Source organism: Salmo salar, chromosome 10, assembly GCF_965601325.2.
Source record: "Salmo salar chromosome 10, fSalSal1, whole genome shotgun sequence".
NCBI classification, from domain to species: domain Eukaryota; kingdom Metazoa; phylum Chordata; class Actinopteri; order Salmoniformes; family Salmonidae; genus Salmo; species Salmo salar.
Genome location: NC_138300.1, coordinates 102,723,947 through 102,740,686, shown reverse-complemented (window position 1 = coordinate 102,740,686; position 16,740 = coordinate 102,723,947). Strand labels below are relative to the sequence as shown.

The following is a 16,740-nucleotide window of genomic DNA, read 5'->3' as shown; positions in this document are numbered from 1 at the left end:
GAGGATAGAATTATGGTCAGATGTGCCAAATGGAGGGCGAGGGAGAGCTTTGTACGAGTCTCTGTGTGTGGAGTAAAAGATGGTTTAGAGTTTTTTTTCCATCTGGTTGCGCATTTAACATGCTGGTAGAAATGAGGTAAAACGGATTTAAGTTTCCCTGCATTAAAGTCCCTGGCCAATAGGAGCGCCGCCTCTGGATGAGCATTTTCCTGTTTGCTTATGGCCGTATACAGCTCATTCAGTGCGGTCTTAGTGCCAGCATCGGTTTGTGGTGGTAAATAGACAGCTATGAAGAATAAAGATGAAAACTCTCTAGGTAGATAGTGTGGTATGCAGCTTATCATGAGCTACTCTACCTCAGGCAAGCAAAACCTCAAGACGTCCCTAGATATGATGCACCAGCTGTTGTTTACAAATATACAAAGACCACCACCCCTTGTCTTACCAGAGGCTGCTGTTCTATCCTGCCGATATAGTGAATAACCCGCCAGCTGTATGTTATTCATGTCGTCGTTCAGCCATGACTCGGTGAAACATAAGATTTTACAGTTTTTATTTTCCCGTTGGTATGATATACGTGCTTGTAGTTCATTGTCTTTTGTTTGGATTGCTCCATGTGAGCAATTAGCATGTGTATGTTCCGTAAGCACAAAAAGCTTATTTCTTTCAAATGTAGTGCACAAATTTGTTTACATCCCCTGTTAGTGAGCATTTCTCCTCTGCCAAGATAATCCACCCACCTAACAGGTGTGACATATCAAGAAGCTGATTAAACAGCATGATCATTACACAGGTGCACCTTTTGGTGGGGACAAAAAACGGCCACTCTAAAATGTGCAGTTTTGTCAAACAACACATTGCCACAGATTTGAGAAAGCATGCAATTGGCATGCTGACTGCAGGAATGTCCACTAGAGCTGTTGCCAGACTATTGAATGTTAATTTCTCTACCATAAGCCGCCTCAAATGTCGTTTTAGAGAATTTGGCAGAATGTCCAACTGGCCTCAAAAACCGCAGACCACTTGTATGGCGTTGTGTGAGCAAGCGGTTTGCTGATGTCAACGTTGTGAACAGAGTGCCCCATGGGGCCGGTGGGGTTATGGTATGGGCAGACATAAGCTACGGACAACTAACACAATTGCATCGGTGTGTACAACAGCATGTTCCAATTCCCAGCAATATCCAGCAACTTCACACAGCCATTGAAGAGGAGTGGGACAAGATTCCACAGGCCACAGTCAACAGCCTGATCAACTCTATGCAAAGGAAATGTGTCGCACTGCATGAGGCAAATGGTGGTCACACCAGATACTGACTGGTTTTCTGATCCACGTCCCTACCTTTTTTTAAGGTATCTGTGCTGCATATCTGTATTCCCAGTCATGTGAAATCCATATATTCGGGCCTAATGCATTTTTTTTTTAATTTACTGATTTCATTATATATACTGTAAATCAGTAAAATATTTGAAATTGTAGCATGTTGCATTTATATTTTTGTTTAGTATAGTGTAATACTGTCATTCGCGGGAGGGCTTAGGACCATGTGGATGCCTTAGAGCGGGTTTGAAGGCTGTTTGCTTGGCTGGCTGGCTTTAGGACTATGGAGAGCGGATCGAACAGCTGCAGTGAACAGTGCGACTTCTCTCTCATGGCCGTGATCCACAATACAATGATAATTCAAATAGCCATGCTAGCTTCACCCTCATTTGTGTGCTAGCAAACATGCTAGGTAGTAGTGGCTGGAAACTATACTGAGCTTTCATTGGTCTCGATATCGCTAAGTATTTGCATAAAGTTAAACTTTCCCCGACTTAAATCCCATCCTGTTCACCCTTGCCCATGCATGCTCGTATCGCCCAGCGGTCCATCTGCCCACTTTCTTTTCCTCTGTTGAAAATGAATGGGGCTTTCGTTGTTTCATCACACCCATCGTGGATAGTGGATCCCAGCTGTCAGTTGAATGAAGTGCAGAGTTGGAAGGTTTAGGTTTTAAAAAATATATAATTATAAAGTAATTATCAGCAAAGTCAGTGCTAGTTGAAAGAGACAAGTCAAGTTTTTTTGGTGAATTATTGTTTTATTTAAATAGATTAGGGCAGACAAAAATTACCATTTGAAACAGTTATTCAATACATCATAGTTTAAGCCAATTTGCGGATTTCCCATTGCCACCCATGAACGGTTCTTGGTCCCCCCTTGGCCCCCCTATGAAACACCCCAGCAACGGGACCTAAAAAAACATAAACAAACAAACAAAACATGGCGTACGGTATACCTGTCGAAAAGGACAGAATCTCCACAAATTCTGATAACTGCAATAATTATTTGAGCACCAGCATCACCGGAGGTGTGGGCTGTGTAAAGACATTGTGTACAGTCACATACAGTAGCCTATTTTACAGTTAATGTGAATGATTAAGGGTCTGCTTGTGATTCGACATATGTCTGACTGGTGATAAAACATGACACCATCATTTTTATCTGGCTATTTTATTATTTTCCAATGTGATTTCATTAAAGATAACAAGTATCAGTGTTTCTATAAATTCCATGAACAGAACAGTATAAAGAGTGGTGAAGAGGAGAAGACTGGTTTCTGTCCAGCAAGAGTCTGTAGGATAGGACCATTAGTTGAAAGTGTAGGGGGGACATCAGGCTCTAGCGTCAGTTCTGTCTCCGTTCCAAAGATAAATTTGATTCTGTTCTGTAAATGACAAGGTTACATTAAGGTTACAACCTTTGTGTGATACTGATACAGCCCCTAAATATATATTTAAACATCAACCATCAAATTAAAGTAAATATATAGGCTGCACAGCTTCTCCAACGTGATATCATCATGTCAAGGCCTCAGCCTAATTCATAAATTATGACCAGTACCCTTTCTATTTTCAAATTGCTTCACTTAAATGGAATAAAAAGTTGTTTCCTGTTCTTTTTCTATATTGTTTTACATCAAATAGACAAACACCTCCTAAAGAGAAAAAAAATCCCTTATTCTAAAAGCAGTATCATTGTCATTTTCAGGCCAAGCACAACAGCTACTGTATAACTTCAAGGTCACTTTCAGAGAGGTCACTTTCAGAAAGCACCCGTGCAGAGCTATGGAACACCCCTATCTGGGTAGGCCACTGGACACACACCCACAGCATTTCAAAGGAGGCGATGGTGCCATGCTGTCTCCACAATATTCACAGTATTGTGTGGGCCCAAACATGGATTGTTTGAACTAGTGGAGGGCATACACTGTATGTAGCAGTGGTCTGCTGCCATCTTGATGATATTTGACATAACACATCTTATGAGAACCAAAGCAGTTCTCATGCTGTACCATGAGGTGTAAGAAACAAAAACCTTATAATCCAACATCCATAATCATACTGTTGCACAAAATTCTACTTACACAGCCTTGTTCCGCATGTGGTTATTGTACTCCACGGTAGGTGGATTGTTCTCTTCATCCTCAGGTAACTGGGGGCAGAAATCATCATCATCATCATCATAGGAACATTTTTATTAGAACTTCCAATATCATGTAAAAGAAGAGGTAAACATAGTTTCCACTGCCATTTCCTTCCTCAGCCTCTTCAAACCAAAGACCATTTAGACATAACAGTAAGCAACCCTTATTGGACTGGAGACAAGCTAATAGCTAAATACTGGTATTGACCATTCCATGTAGGACGTGACAGTATGAGGGAAACACTGTTTTTTAAGTGACAGGAGTGACAGAAACATACACTTCCCTTTAACAATTACATAAATCAGTTAAAATAAAAGGGGTACAATATTACTGAAAAACTAAGAAATCACCTTCAGAAAAATAGCTCCAAAATGGCTTCACGGTCTTCGTGCTATTTAGACTAATGGTTTAGTTCAGTATCTCACCTCCCAATAGATCTCATCATCAAAGCAGTTGTTATCAGGAGCATCCCCCCAGATCGGTAACCTCAGGATACAGCCTGGGGACAAACACAACATCCTCATCTCACCAACATTGAGTACACGACTGAGTACATGTAGAAATTATTCAAATACACCACCCCAGCCAAACAATACTACAATACCACAGTAACTTGGCAGCTATCTTGTAACCTGTTCTCATGAAAACACGCACGTACACACACACACACACACACACACACACACACACACACACACACACACACACACACACACACACACACACACACACACACACACACACACACCACCTAATCGGGACACCACTCTCACCAACAATGATTCCTCCCCCGATTCCAAAGCAGAGTGCAACACAGAGCCCTGCTGCCTGGTGTCCTCCCTGCCGGGTCGGCACCATATCTATCCATTCCCCCGTAAAGTCAAACGTGTTCATCAACCTATTTAAAAAACAACATTGTTACTCTATATCAGTAAGTCTAAGGAAAATATCAAATTTAGAAGCGGTAACAACTGAGCAGACATTCTTTTCATTGCCGCAGTATTCTTGTTGCCCATCTTCTGTGCCACTACTGCATGTGCATAATAATGACATCAGATGAGTTCATCACCTTAAAGCTGCCAATTAGGCCTAAAACTGGTGCAGACTGAAATAATAACAGGCCATTGGTTGGGCATACAGTTGTAACCTGGGAACTCACCCCTCCTTGCCATAGACGTCTTCACTGGCGGCTGCAGCAGTGATGGCGCCCACAATGCCCCCTATGACCCCAGGCATGGCGTGGAGGTTGTGGATGCCACACGTGTCATGGATCTTCAGATATTTCTCCATGAATGGCTGAGGGGATAAAGATAGCTAGCTACATGACCACTAATCAAATAGGAGTAGCCTAGTCATAAGCCACTAACTAGTCCCAATTATACTAGCGAATAGCCATTATACTCCTTCACTGCATTCAGTAAGCACATTTAGTGAAATGTTTCAGGCAGAAAACTCATGAATAAAACCGATATAACTCCATATTCTACGTTACCGTGATATAAATGTAGCCCAGGGTGGAGATGATGCCACAGCAGAACCCTACAATCAGAGACCCATAAGGCATTAGCATGAACTCCGCTGCCGTTCCCACGGCAACACCCCCGGCCAGTGTGGCGTTCTGGATGTGAACCTGGAACACAGGAACAAAAGAGTTGGCCAATAGCTTGAGTGGAGATGCAGTACATGATAAAAAGTTAGTAGGTATGATCATAGGAGTTGGCAGGACAGCACAAACAGATCTGGGACCGGGCTAATGTATGTAATGCACACCATGTGGGTCCATTACATTACCATGTCCAGCTTGCCAGTCTTCTGGGAGAGACTGGAGATGGCTAAGGCGGTGAGGACAGTGGCGGCCAGGGACAGGTAGGTGTTGATGGCTGCTCGATGCTGCCCATCCCCGTGGTCCGAGATGGCCGAGTTAAAACTAGGCCAGAACATCCACAGGAACAGGGTTCCTATGGGGCAGGAATGGATACATTTTGATACAGTTTCACCAATATGAGTATGGCAAATGTGAAAAGTGTCAACCATTATGGCTCAGCCTCACCGATCATGGCAAAGACGTCTGAATGATAGACAGAGCCAATCCGATGCTTGCTCTGGTCCAGGTTGGGCCGGTACAGCATCCACGAGATGGACAGACCATAATAAGCCCCGAATGTGTGAATCACCATGGAGCCACCAGCATCCCTGGCCTATAACGTAGAATGATATCCAGTAAACCAGCCACCTTATTCGTATGTACTCTGAACAAAAATATAAATGCAACATGTAAAGTGTTGGTCCCAGAAAAGGTTGGTCCTAGAAAATTGTAATGCGCACAAAAAGCTTATTTCTCTCAAATTTTGTTCACAAATTTGTTTGCATCCCTGTAAGTGAACATTTGTCCTTTGCCAAGAAAATCCATCTACCTGACAGGTGTGGCATATCTAAAAGTTGATTCTACAGCATGATCATTACACAGGTGCAGCATTCCTTTAGTCAGCATGACTGCAGGAATGTCCACCAGTGCTGTTGCCAGACAATTTAATATTAACTTCTCTACCATAAACCACCTCCAGCATTGTTTTAGAGAATTTTGCAGTACATCCAACCGACCTCACAACCACAGACCATGTGTATGGCACCGTGTTGGCGAGCGGTTTGCTGATGTCAGGGTTGTGAACAGAGTTCCCCATGATGACGGTGGGGTTATAGTATGGGCAGGCATAAGCTATGGACAGCAAACACAATTGCGTTTTATCGATAGCAATTTGAATGCACAGAGATACCGTGACGAGATCCTGAGGCCCATTGTCATGCCATTCATCCGCCGCCATCATCTCATGTTTCAGCATGATAATGCACAGATCTGTACACAATTCCTGGAAGCTTTAAAGGTCCCAGTTCTTCCATGGCCTGCATACTCACCAGACATGTCACCCATTGAGCACGTTTGGGATGCTCTGGATCGACGTGTATGACAGTGTGTTCCAGTTCCCGCCAATATCCAGAAACTTCGCACAGCCATTAAAAGAGGAGTGGGACAACATTCCACAGGCCGCAATCAATAGCCTGATCAACTCTATGCAAAGGAGATACATCACGCTGCATGATGCAAATGGTAGTCACACCAGATACTGACTGGTTTTCTGATCCACGCCCCTACTTTAATAAAAAAGTTATCACCAACAAATGCATATCTGTATTCACAGTCATGTGAAATCCATAGATTAGGGCCTAAATAATATATTTAATTTAACTGATTTCCTTATATGAACTGTAACTCAGTAAAATCTTTGAAATTGTTGCATGTTGCATTTATAGTTTTGTTCAGTATAGATATCTGCATCTATTCCATTAAGTTTTATTGTAAAGGTAAATGCATTCAATCAATCAAACAAGCACGTACCATGACACAGCATCACTGTGTGCCATTCTTGAGAACCATGTATGCAGGTTTTATGCAGGACTTAATATTAAAGCCTTTATTATTTACTAAAGACTTACATGTATGAGGCTGAGGATGATATACTCTTCCACAGCATACAGAGTGACTCCAAACAGCGTCATCACCATCAATTGGACTGGGCTCACCTTGCCTAGCACCGCCCCGTACGCTATCAGGCAGCTGGCTACACAGAAGTCTGCATTGATCATGCTGAGAAGGACAGAACCAGGGTAGGATTAGAATGTATACTGGGTCACTGTCAGCCTGGTACCAGATATGTTTGTGCTGTCTTTTGTAATTTGGTCATTGACTACATTTACACGTGCACAGTGTTCAGGATAGTAGCTCATATCCCGCTTAACGGCTTATTTGGGATAAACTGTTTACATGCACCTTTGATATCCTGCTCACGAGTATCCCTGTCCCCAGAAATAAACAGAATATTCCTAATTGAAGTTCATATGGGTTAAATGGAATAGTAACTGAAATGTGGACACTGACTGTGGGCCTATAACCTCTCACATGTAAAATAATATAATATTAACTCTTACAGAATTATGCATTTCTTGCAGTGAAATTATACAACAAATATACATTTTGTCTTGGGAACAGGAGTGGTGAGATATGATTTCGTTCTTTCAAGCATCTCTTGAGAAAATACGAATTACGTGTTATCTTTGACACTGTTATGCAAGCAGACAGTATTTCAACCACATAAAATATGCACCCAGTCTTATCAGAAATGTGTTTATCATTTTTCCATCTTTTCATTTCCTTTAAACCGGTCAAACTGATGACATTTGGACATTCTGCATTGGAACAATCTTTCAAATCTTTCTCCCCGGTCCCTAAATGAAACATTCAACTTTAGCAGTGTTAATTAACTTGATTAATAATGCATTCATTCTATCGATGTATGAAATTATTCTCGTGAACACTATTTTATTTAGTCTTCTGGGGCAACAAGTTATGACAGAAGAGAAGCTGCATGTATCTAACTATAGTTAACAAACAAATGGCCTACCAAATGCCAGAAATTATAATATGGCCTACCAAATGTCAAAAATGTCAATATGGCCTACCAAATGTCAGAAATTATAAGCAGAAACATATATAAATTTGTGGTGAAAGTAGCCTTAACCAGTAGGCTATATGGTCCAGTAAGGAGTATCAGAAAAATACATTATTATGGGATTATTATGGTGGATGGAACGGTGCAGGTATAGCATATTTTTTATGTGATTGGTTTGACAATCAGATGAAAACATCATAACACAACACCCATGACATGCTAAACTGAGCCTGCGCAGACCACGAAAAACAATAGTAAAGGGAATAAAGTGTTGACATGCCACAGTATCCCGTCTAAGATCAGCATATCCCAGGCATCTAATCCGGGTTTCTCATAACTGGGATACATACTTTTCATGGTTATTGTAAACGGGATAGGATGTTTATGCATCAACTCAAAAACAGAATACTAAAGTATCCCAAATAATAACGGGATATTGGTGTCTATGTTTTAAAAGTGTAGCATGACCAAATCATTGTCCCTTGAAAATGGTCACAGAAAAAAATGACAATGACTTCATCCTCAAAGGCCAATAGTTTAATAACAATTTAAGAACCTTGTTATTAAATTGCCAGTCCAACATTATGATACAGTATATTGACTTGGTCGATTTGTATCCTTCAGTAGTTTGTTACAAATTAAACCACACACAGAGCTGTACCCCCTCTACGCACAGTATTTCTATGATCTCAAATAACCCCCCTCCACACACACACACACACACACACACACACACACACACACACACACACACACACACACACACACACACACACACACACACACACACACACACACACACACACCACACACACACACACAGAGTATTATCTGTTAATACAATACTTCAACAGTATCATAAATGTGTGATTACATGTAGTCTGTGTTTTTGTTTGCCCTCACATTGTTGTGTCCACAGACAGAATATCTCATAAGACAGGAGGATCAACAGTAACAGGTGATACATGAGGGATTTTCAAATGCAGACCGGTTCCTCCACTTCTCTGGCATCACGGTAGGTTCTCTCTGGCACTCCCACCATGCACGCATACAGGATTCGTTTCCATCCACACATGTTGTTCTATAGATTGATTTCAATGATGTAGGCATATGTCCTGCATGACTGATTAATTCACATTGGACTCATTCCTAAGGTTATACATAATATGTGAAGTATCTGTCCAATTATAGTCAGTGAATGGTCAGCCAGAAGGGCTATACATTGTTGGATGGGTTGAGTTTGCTTATGTTAGTTACAATACAATGTAAAGTGCTTTTTTATATAACTCCATACAATATTCACTTTCCACTTTCCAGGTGACCACTGTGGTGACATCACTTTCAACTATCAAATACGACACCAGCATTCACTGATCTCATTAGTCACAAAAGACAGAAGATCCAAAGAAACAAGTTTAACGCTGTTATACCAAAACCGATGGACTCTAACCTCTCCACGCCGATCTTGATCTTGCCATCCATTGGGTCCAGAGAGTGGAACCATCCCTGCATCAAAAGTGCCCACTGAAGGCCGAAGCCGGCGATGAGGAAGTTGAAGCCAACGGCACCGAAGCTGTAGCGCTTCAGGAAGGTCATGAGGAAACCGAAGCCCACAAAGATCATCACATGGACATCCTGGAAACCTGGGGGAAAAAGAGGGCGAGGCGTGGTGTGTGGGGGAGAGGTAGGGAAGAGTAAAAGGTGCAGATCAACACTTAGGGAAAAGAGAGGGTCAGTTGTAGTCAGTTACATATAATCCTAGTTCTACCAAGGCAAAGAATTAGACATGGAAACTAAACTCAGCAAAATAAGAAACGTCCCTTTTCAGGACCCTGTCTTTCAAAGAAAATGTGTAAAAATCCAAATAACTTCACAGATCTTCATTGTAAATGGTTTAAACACAATTTCCCATGCTTGTTCAATGAACCATAAACAATTAATTAACATGCACCTGTGGAACGGTTTACAGATGGTAGGCAATTAAGGTCACAGTTATGAAAACTTAAGACACTAAAGAGGCCTTTCTACTGACTCTGAAAAACACAAAAAAATGATCAGGGTCCCTGCTCATCTGCGTGAACGTGCCTTAGACATGCTGCAAGGAGGCATGAGGACTGCAGACAGCTGATCGTCCTCGCAGTGGCAGACCACATGTAACAGCATCTGCACAGGATCGCTACATCCGAACATCACACCTGTGGGACAGGTACAGGATGCCAACAACAACTGCCCGAGTTCCACAAGGAATGTACAATCCCTCCATCAGTGCTTAGACTGTCTGCAATAGGCTGAGAGAGGCTGGACTGTGGGCTTGTAGGCCTGTTGTAAGGCAGGTCCACATCAGACATCACCGGCAACAACGTTGCCTATGGGCACAAACCCACCGTCAATGGACCAGACAGGACTGGCAAAAAGTGGTCTTCACTGACGAGTCATGGTTTTGTCTCACCAGGGGTGATGGTCGGATTTGCATTTATCGTCGAAGGAATAAGCGTTACACCGAGGCCTGTACTCTGGAGCGGGATTGATCGGTGGTGGAGGGTCCCTCATGGTCTGGGGCGGTGTGTCACAGCGTCATCGGACAGAGCTTGTTGTCATTGCAGGCAATCTCAACGCTGTGCGTTACAGGGAAGACATCCTCCTCCCTCATGTGGTAGGTGTGATAGCTGATACTTTGATCTATATACCTTACCAGTCAAAAGTTTGGACACACCTACTACATTGTAGAATAATGAAATACTATGAAATAACACATATGGAATCATGTAGTAACCAAAAAAACTGTTAACCTCTATGGGCTAGGCGGGACGCTTGCGTCCCACCTACGTAACAGCCACTTGCAGCCTGTGGCGCGATTTTCAAAACCTTAAAAATCCTATTACTTCAATTTCTCAAACATATGACTATTTTACAGCTATTTAAAGACAAGACTCTGGTTAATCTAACCACACTGTCCGATTTCAAAAAGGCTTTACAACGAAAGCAAAACATTAGATTATGTCAGCAGAGTACCAAGCCAGAAATAATCAGACACCCATTTTTCAAGCCAGCATATAATGTCACCAAAACCCAGAAGACAGCTAAATGCAGCACTCACCTTTGATGATCTTCATCAGATGACAACCCTAGGACATTATGTTATACAATACATGCATGTTTTGTTCAATCAAGTTCATATTTATATCAAAAACCAGCTTTTTACATTAGCATGTGACGTTCAGAACTAGCAAACTTCCGGGGAATTCGCTAACATTTTACTAAATTACTCACGATAAACGTTCACAAAAAGCATAACAATTATTTTAAGAATTATAGATACAGACCTCCTCTATGCACTCGATATGTCCGATTTTAAAATAGCTTTTTGGTGAAAGCACATTTTGCAATATTCTAAGTACATAGCCCAGGCATCACGGGCTCGCTATTTAGACACCCGGCAAGTTTAGCACTCACCATAATCATATTTACTATTATAAAAGTTTGATTACCTTTTGTTGTCTTCGTCAGAATGCACACCCAGGACTGCTACTTCAATAACAAATGTTGGTTTGGTCCAAAATAATCCATCGTTATATCCGAATAGCGGCGTTTTGTTCGTGCGTTCCAGACACTATCCGAAATGGTAAAGAAGTGTCGTGCGCATGGCGCAATTCGTGACAATAAAATTATAAATATTCCATTACCGTACTTCGAAGCATGTCAACCGCTGTTTAAAATCAATTTTTACGCCATTTTTCTCGTAGAAAAGCGATAATATTCCGACAGGGAATCTCCTTTTCGGCAAACAGAGGAAAAAATCACAAAGGCGGGGGCGGTCGGGTCACGCGCATAAGCCCAGAGTCCCTTGATCGGCCACTTGAGAAAGGCGATAATGTGTTTCAGCCTGGGGCTGGAATGACGACATTCTGTTTTTTCCCGGGCTCTGAGAGCCTATGGAAGACATGGGAAGTGTCACGTTAGAGCAGAGATCCTTAGTAAAAGATAGAGATGGAAAAGAAGTTCAAGAAATGGTCAGACAGGCCACTTCCTGTAAAGGAATCTCTCAGGTTTTGACCTGCCATTTGAGTTCTGTTATACTCACAGACACCATTCAAACAGTTTTAGAAAATTTAGGGTGTTTTCTATCCATATGTAATAAGTATATGCATATTCTAGTTACTGGGTAGGAGTGGTAACCAGATTAAATCGGGTATGTTTTTTATCCAGCCGTGTCAATACTGCCCCCTAGCCCTAACAGGTTAACTAAGCACTCCTGTTAATTGAAAGGCATTCCAGGTGACTACCTCATGAAGCTGGTTGAGAGAATGCCAAGAGAGTGCAAAGCTGTCATCAAGGCAAAGGGTGGCTACTCAAATATAAAATATATTTAGATTTGTTTAACACTTTTTTGGTTACTACATGATTCCGTATGTGTTATTTCATAGTTTTGATGTCTTCACTATTATTCTACAATGTAGAAAATAGTTGAAAATCAAGAAAAACCCTTGAATGAGTTGATGTGTCCAAGTTTTTGACTGACACTGTATATATTTCTAATGCTGTTATTATTAAGAAAAAATTCTTGTGATTGTCCCGTCTTACAAAAAACCCTGTTTCACAACATGGCGTGTGAGAGAGTGAGGGTGACATGGGGGATATTGGAATGGTCAAGAGTGAAAATGATGCAAACATGGTTCAAGGACATCTCTGTGTTACTAACTGTGTAGATACAGTATACACAAATAACCTCATAGATACCCATAGTACAAGTAGAAAGCTGTTGACATGGAAGTTTTGGTTTCTGTCCATACTGGAAGCCCCATATTTACAATGTGTACATCCCCCCCATGCAAAATCATTGATGGCTCAACTAGAACGTACCATACCGAAACTCAAGATTAAGCTTCTTGGGATACTCACATTGCAGTTCTACAATGTTCAAAAGGAAAACATGAGCATTCTCAAGGGCATAGACACAATATACGGACTAAAACATAGAAGGTGATGTACGGAGGCCATACATAAACATATACAGTATGTATAAATAATGTACAGGTAAAAAGGGATGCAAAACATTACTGTGAACTTGGTAGACGCAAATACTTAATTTGACATTTTTTACAAGAAAACAAATTCAAATCAAATCAAATTATATTAGTCACATGCAACGAATACAACAGGTGTAGACCTTACAGTGAAATGCCTCCTTACGAGCCCCTAACCAACAATGCAGTTTCAAAAAATACAGATAAGAATAAGAGATAAAGGTAACAAGCAATTAAGAGCAGCAGTGAAATAACAATAGCGAGACTAAACAGGGTGTACCGATATAGAGTCAATGTGCGGGGGCTCCGGTTATTTGAGGAAGATGACAACAGAGAGTAGCAGTGGTATAAAGAGGGGGTGAGGGGGCAGTGCAAGTAGAGCAGAGAGAACAGTCTATGACTAGGGTGGCTGGAGTCTTTGACAATTTTTAGGGCCTTCCTCTGACACCGCCTGGTATAGAGGTCCTGGATGGCTGAAAGCTTGGCCCCAGTTATGTACTGGGCTGTTCGCACTACGCTCTGTAGTGTCGGAGGCCGAGCAGTTGCCATACCAGGCAGTGATGCAACCAGTCAGGATGCTCTCGATGGTGCAGCTGTAGAACCTTTTGAGGGTCTGAGGACCCATGCCAAATCTTTTCAGTCTCCTGAGGGGGAATAGGTTTTGTCGTGCCCTCTTCACAACTGTCTTGGTGTTTGGACCATGATAGTTTGTTGGTGATGTGGACACCAAGGAACTTGAAGCTCTCAACCTGCTCCACTGCAGCCCCGTCGATGAGAATGGGTACGTGCTCTGTCCTCTTTTTCCTGTTGTCCAAAATCATCTCCTTTGTCTTGATCACATTGAGGGAGAGGTTGTTGTCCTGGCACCACACTGCCAGGTCTTTGACCTCCTCCCTATAGGCTGTCTCATCGTTGTCGGTGATCATGCCTACCACTGTTGTGTCATCGGCAAATGTAATGATGGTGTTGGAGTCGTGCCTGGCCATGCAGTCATGACTGAACAGAGAGTACAGGAGGGGACTGAGCACACACACCCTGTCACTGACTTGGAAATTCATCATCCTTTGAAAGTCATCATCCAAGTGAATTTATTTATTTAACCTTTATTTAACTAGGCAAGTCAGTTAAGAACAAATTCTTATTTTCAATGACAGCCTAGGAACAGTGGGTTAACTGCCATGTTCAGGGGCAGAACGACAGATTTGTACCTTGTCAGCTCAGGGATTTGATCTTGCAACCTTTCGGTTACTAGTCCAACACTCTAACCACTAGGCTACTCTGCCGCCCCAAATAAGAATGTGTTCTTAACTGACTTGCCTAGTTAAATAAAGGTAAAACATATTTTTTTACAATGATGGCCTAGGAACAGTGGGTTAACTGACTTGTTCAGGGGCAGAATGACAGATTTTTACCATGTCAGCTCAGGGATTCAATCTGGCAACCATTCGGTTACTAGTCCACCGCTCTAACCACTAGGATACCTGCCGCCCAGAAATAATCATATGGCCACAAGAAATGACTATTGGCTACATCCACAGGACACACCAGTATGAATAAATACTAGCATTAACAAGCCAGTATCATTTTCAAGATGAGCAGCCATAACTGTCTGGTGCATTCCAGAGGAGGTCGCAACAGGTCGCAACAGGTCGCATTCGCACTGTGAAACATTAGTTACTCAAAAAAAAGTGTACACAACAGCCTAATATACTACCACAGATGTAGGATCTTAATTTGAGGTAGTTTGCTACAGCAGGAAAATAATCCTGCAGCAACAGAAAATGTGAATTATGTGGATTATAATTAAATTGACCTTTTTGTAGGGTTTGATACATTTTTCATAAGGGAAAATCAAGTCAAAATTACAAGTGGAAATGTAGCCTAGCAGTTAGTGCAGTAACCAAAAGGTTGCTGGCTCAAATACACGAGACGACAAGGTGAAAAATTGATGAGCAAGGCATTTAACCCTAATTTGCTCTATGGCTAACCCTGTCAACAACCATTTCACTGCACCTATCTGGTGTATTTGACAATAAAACATATTTTTCTTAAATACACTGCAAGTTTTAAATGTCCTGCCTTGCAGGAAGATTCCCCTGCAACAGGGTAATCAAATTAAGATCCTACATGTTACCCACTCTTATATAATATCAGGTTTACAAATACTGCATCTATTTGTACCAGACAAACAATATGGCCCTTGAAGAAAACTCCCTGCGTAGTTCAGATTGTCCCCATACTGACTTCAGAGATCAAATGACCTACTCCTCGATCTCATGCTTGATTGGTCTCTATACAACAGACTGTGACAGCAAAATCATTTATCACCTGACATCCAACACCCTATAAGAGATGGTCCTGCGGTAGGACTGACACCCACACCTTTACTGAGCTAAATTCAACCACACCCTCATAATTCTGTAACTGGTGAAATAAGATTCTATACAATGAATTGAACTGAAGCTAAACAACACACACACACACGTACCGCCTTGATGTTTATTATTAATCTTGTAATTCTAGCCATTTCATATGATATAAGCATCAGGGAGTCTGCAGATGCACCTGTTGTGAGAGGGTGTGGGGGATAAAGAACTTTAGGAAGGAGGGACAAAGCCCACTGGAAATATATTGTACACCTGTGTGTTTATGTGGAAAATCATTGAAAGTTAGTATGACATTTCTGGAATATACAAAAATCCTACCTCTTGGGTAATAGGCCTATTATAATCTATATTTTTCACAACTATTACATGACATGTTATTGCTGAACAAAAGTTTAATTTCATCATTTTATGCAATGTTCAACTATAATGTTCAAATTCTGGTCATTGCCATGCAAGTACAAATAAGCATATGGAATTGCAAAGCATCAGCTCTCATAGGCTTATGTGTTCAATCATTTTCTTAATATGGAAAAGTACTACCCTAATAGCCTACGTTTCTAAATAAAACAACCAAATTGGCAAAGACTTGTTTCGAATATATAGAATTATTTTATTTCATAAATGTTTGGTTGGTGAAATAATATCAAAATAATAAACCAATATAAAAAGAAAACATAAATCAAAATTGAAAAGCAAAAGCAAAAGAGCAGGTAATTTTGGGTCACTTACTTGGATATCTGAAATAGTAGTCATTCTCAATGTTACTGGATATGTTCTTAGATGTTTTATGCTCTATCCAATGTGCGTCGGATTCCTCGTTATAACGGATAAAAATGCCGAATAAGATGATCATGGCAATTTGCCATACGAAACACACTGCTGGAAGACTAATTCGGACATTGGTATTTTTCGGCCGGTCACAGCATTGCCTGAAGCTTTGTATACAACCCATTGTGTTATCGTGACAATGGTCCAGTTGCCTTTGGTGCCTTATGGAGAAAGACGGCAAATATTATATACAGTAGAGTGTAAGCGATGACAGAAGTTCTAGGTGGCCCCGTAGGGTGTTTGCAGGGGTGTGTCTGCTTCGCTTGGAATCTTCTGAGTCACCTCCTGCCCTCCCGAAGTAGCATTGAATTAACTTTTTCTCACGTGATCTTGTAGATTATTTTCAAGTCATCACAATAGACTGCATAACATGTATACATACGAAGAGTCCTGTCCTAGTCTCCTCTCCTACATAATCACGAAGGAAAAGATTGGACAGATTTTAATAATGTTGCTATGACAATACTCTCACCATAGACCCTAATATATCCATGACTCTCAACTACACAGTTCTTTCACGTCAGTGATTC

The 16,740-nt window shown here is 41.3% G+C and overlaps 1 protein-coding gene across 2 annotated transcripts; it reads right to left on the bottom strand.

Annotated features, from left to right (window-relative positions):
* Positions 1 to 2,059: 2,059 nt before the first annotated feature.
* LOC106561281 (ammonium transporter Rh type C 1) lies at positions 2,060 to 16,412 on the bottom strand. Of its 2 annotated transcripts, none has more exons than XR_006757063.2 (11): positions 16,112 to 16,412; positions 9,422 to 9,614; positions 6,959 to 7,109; positions 5,517 to 5,664; positions 5,258 to 5,424; positions 4,959 to 5,096; positions 4,626 to 4,762; positions 4,218 to 4,364; positions 3,892 to 3,965; positions 3,407 to 3,474; positions 2,060 to 2,707 (listed from the first exon to the last, which is right to left on the bottom strand). XR_006757063.2 is itself a non-coding variant. In XM_014125055.2 (11 exons), the coding sequence occupies exons 1-11, from the start codon at positions 16,332 to 16,334 to the stop codon at positions 2,668 to 2,670; spliced, it is 1,464 nt and encodes a 487-aa protein (XP_013980530.2). In that variant the 5' UTR covers positions 16,335 to 16,408; the 3' UTR covers positions 2,060 to 2,667. The 2 variants fall into 2 exon arrangements, 1 of the variants encoding a protein (XP_013980530.2); XM_014125055.2 differs by having other exon boundaries at positions 4,240 to 4,364; positions 16,112 to 16,408.
* Positions 16,413 to 16,740: the final 328 nt, after the last annotated feature.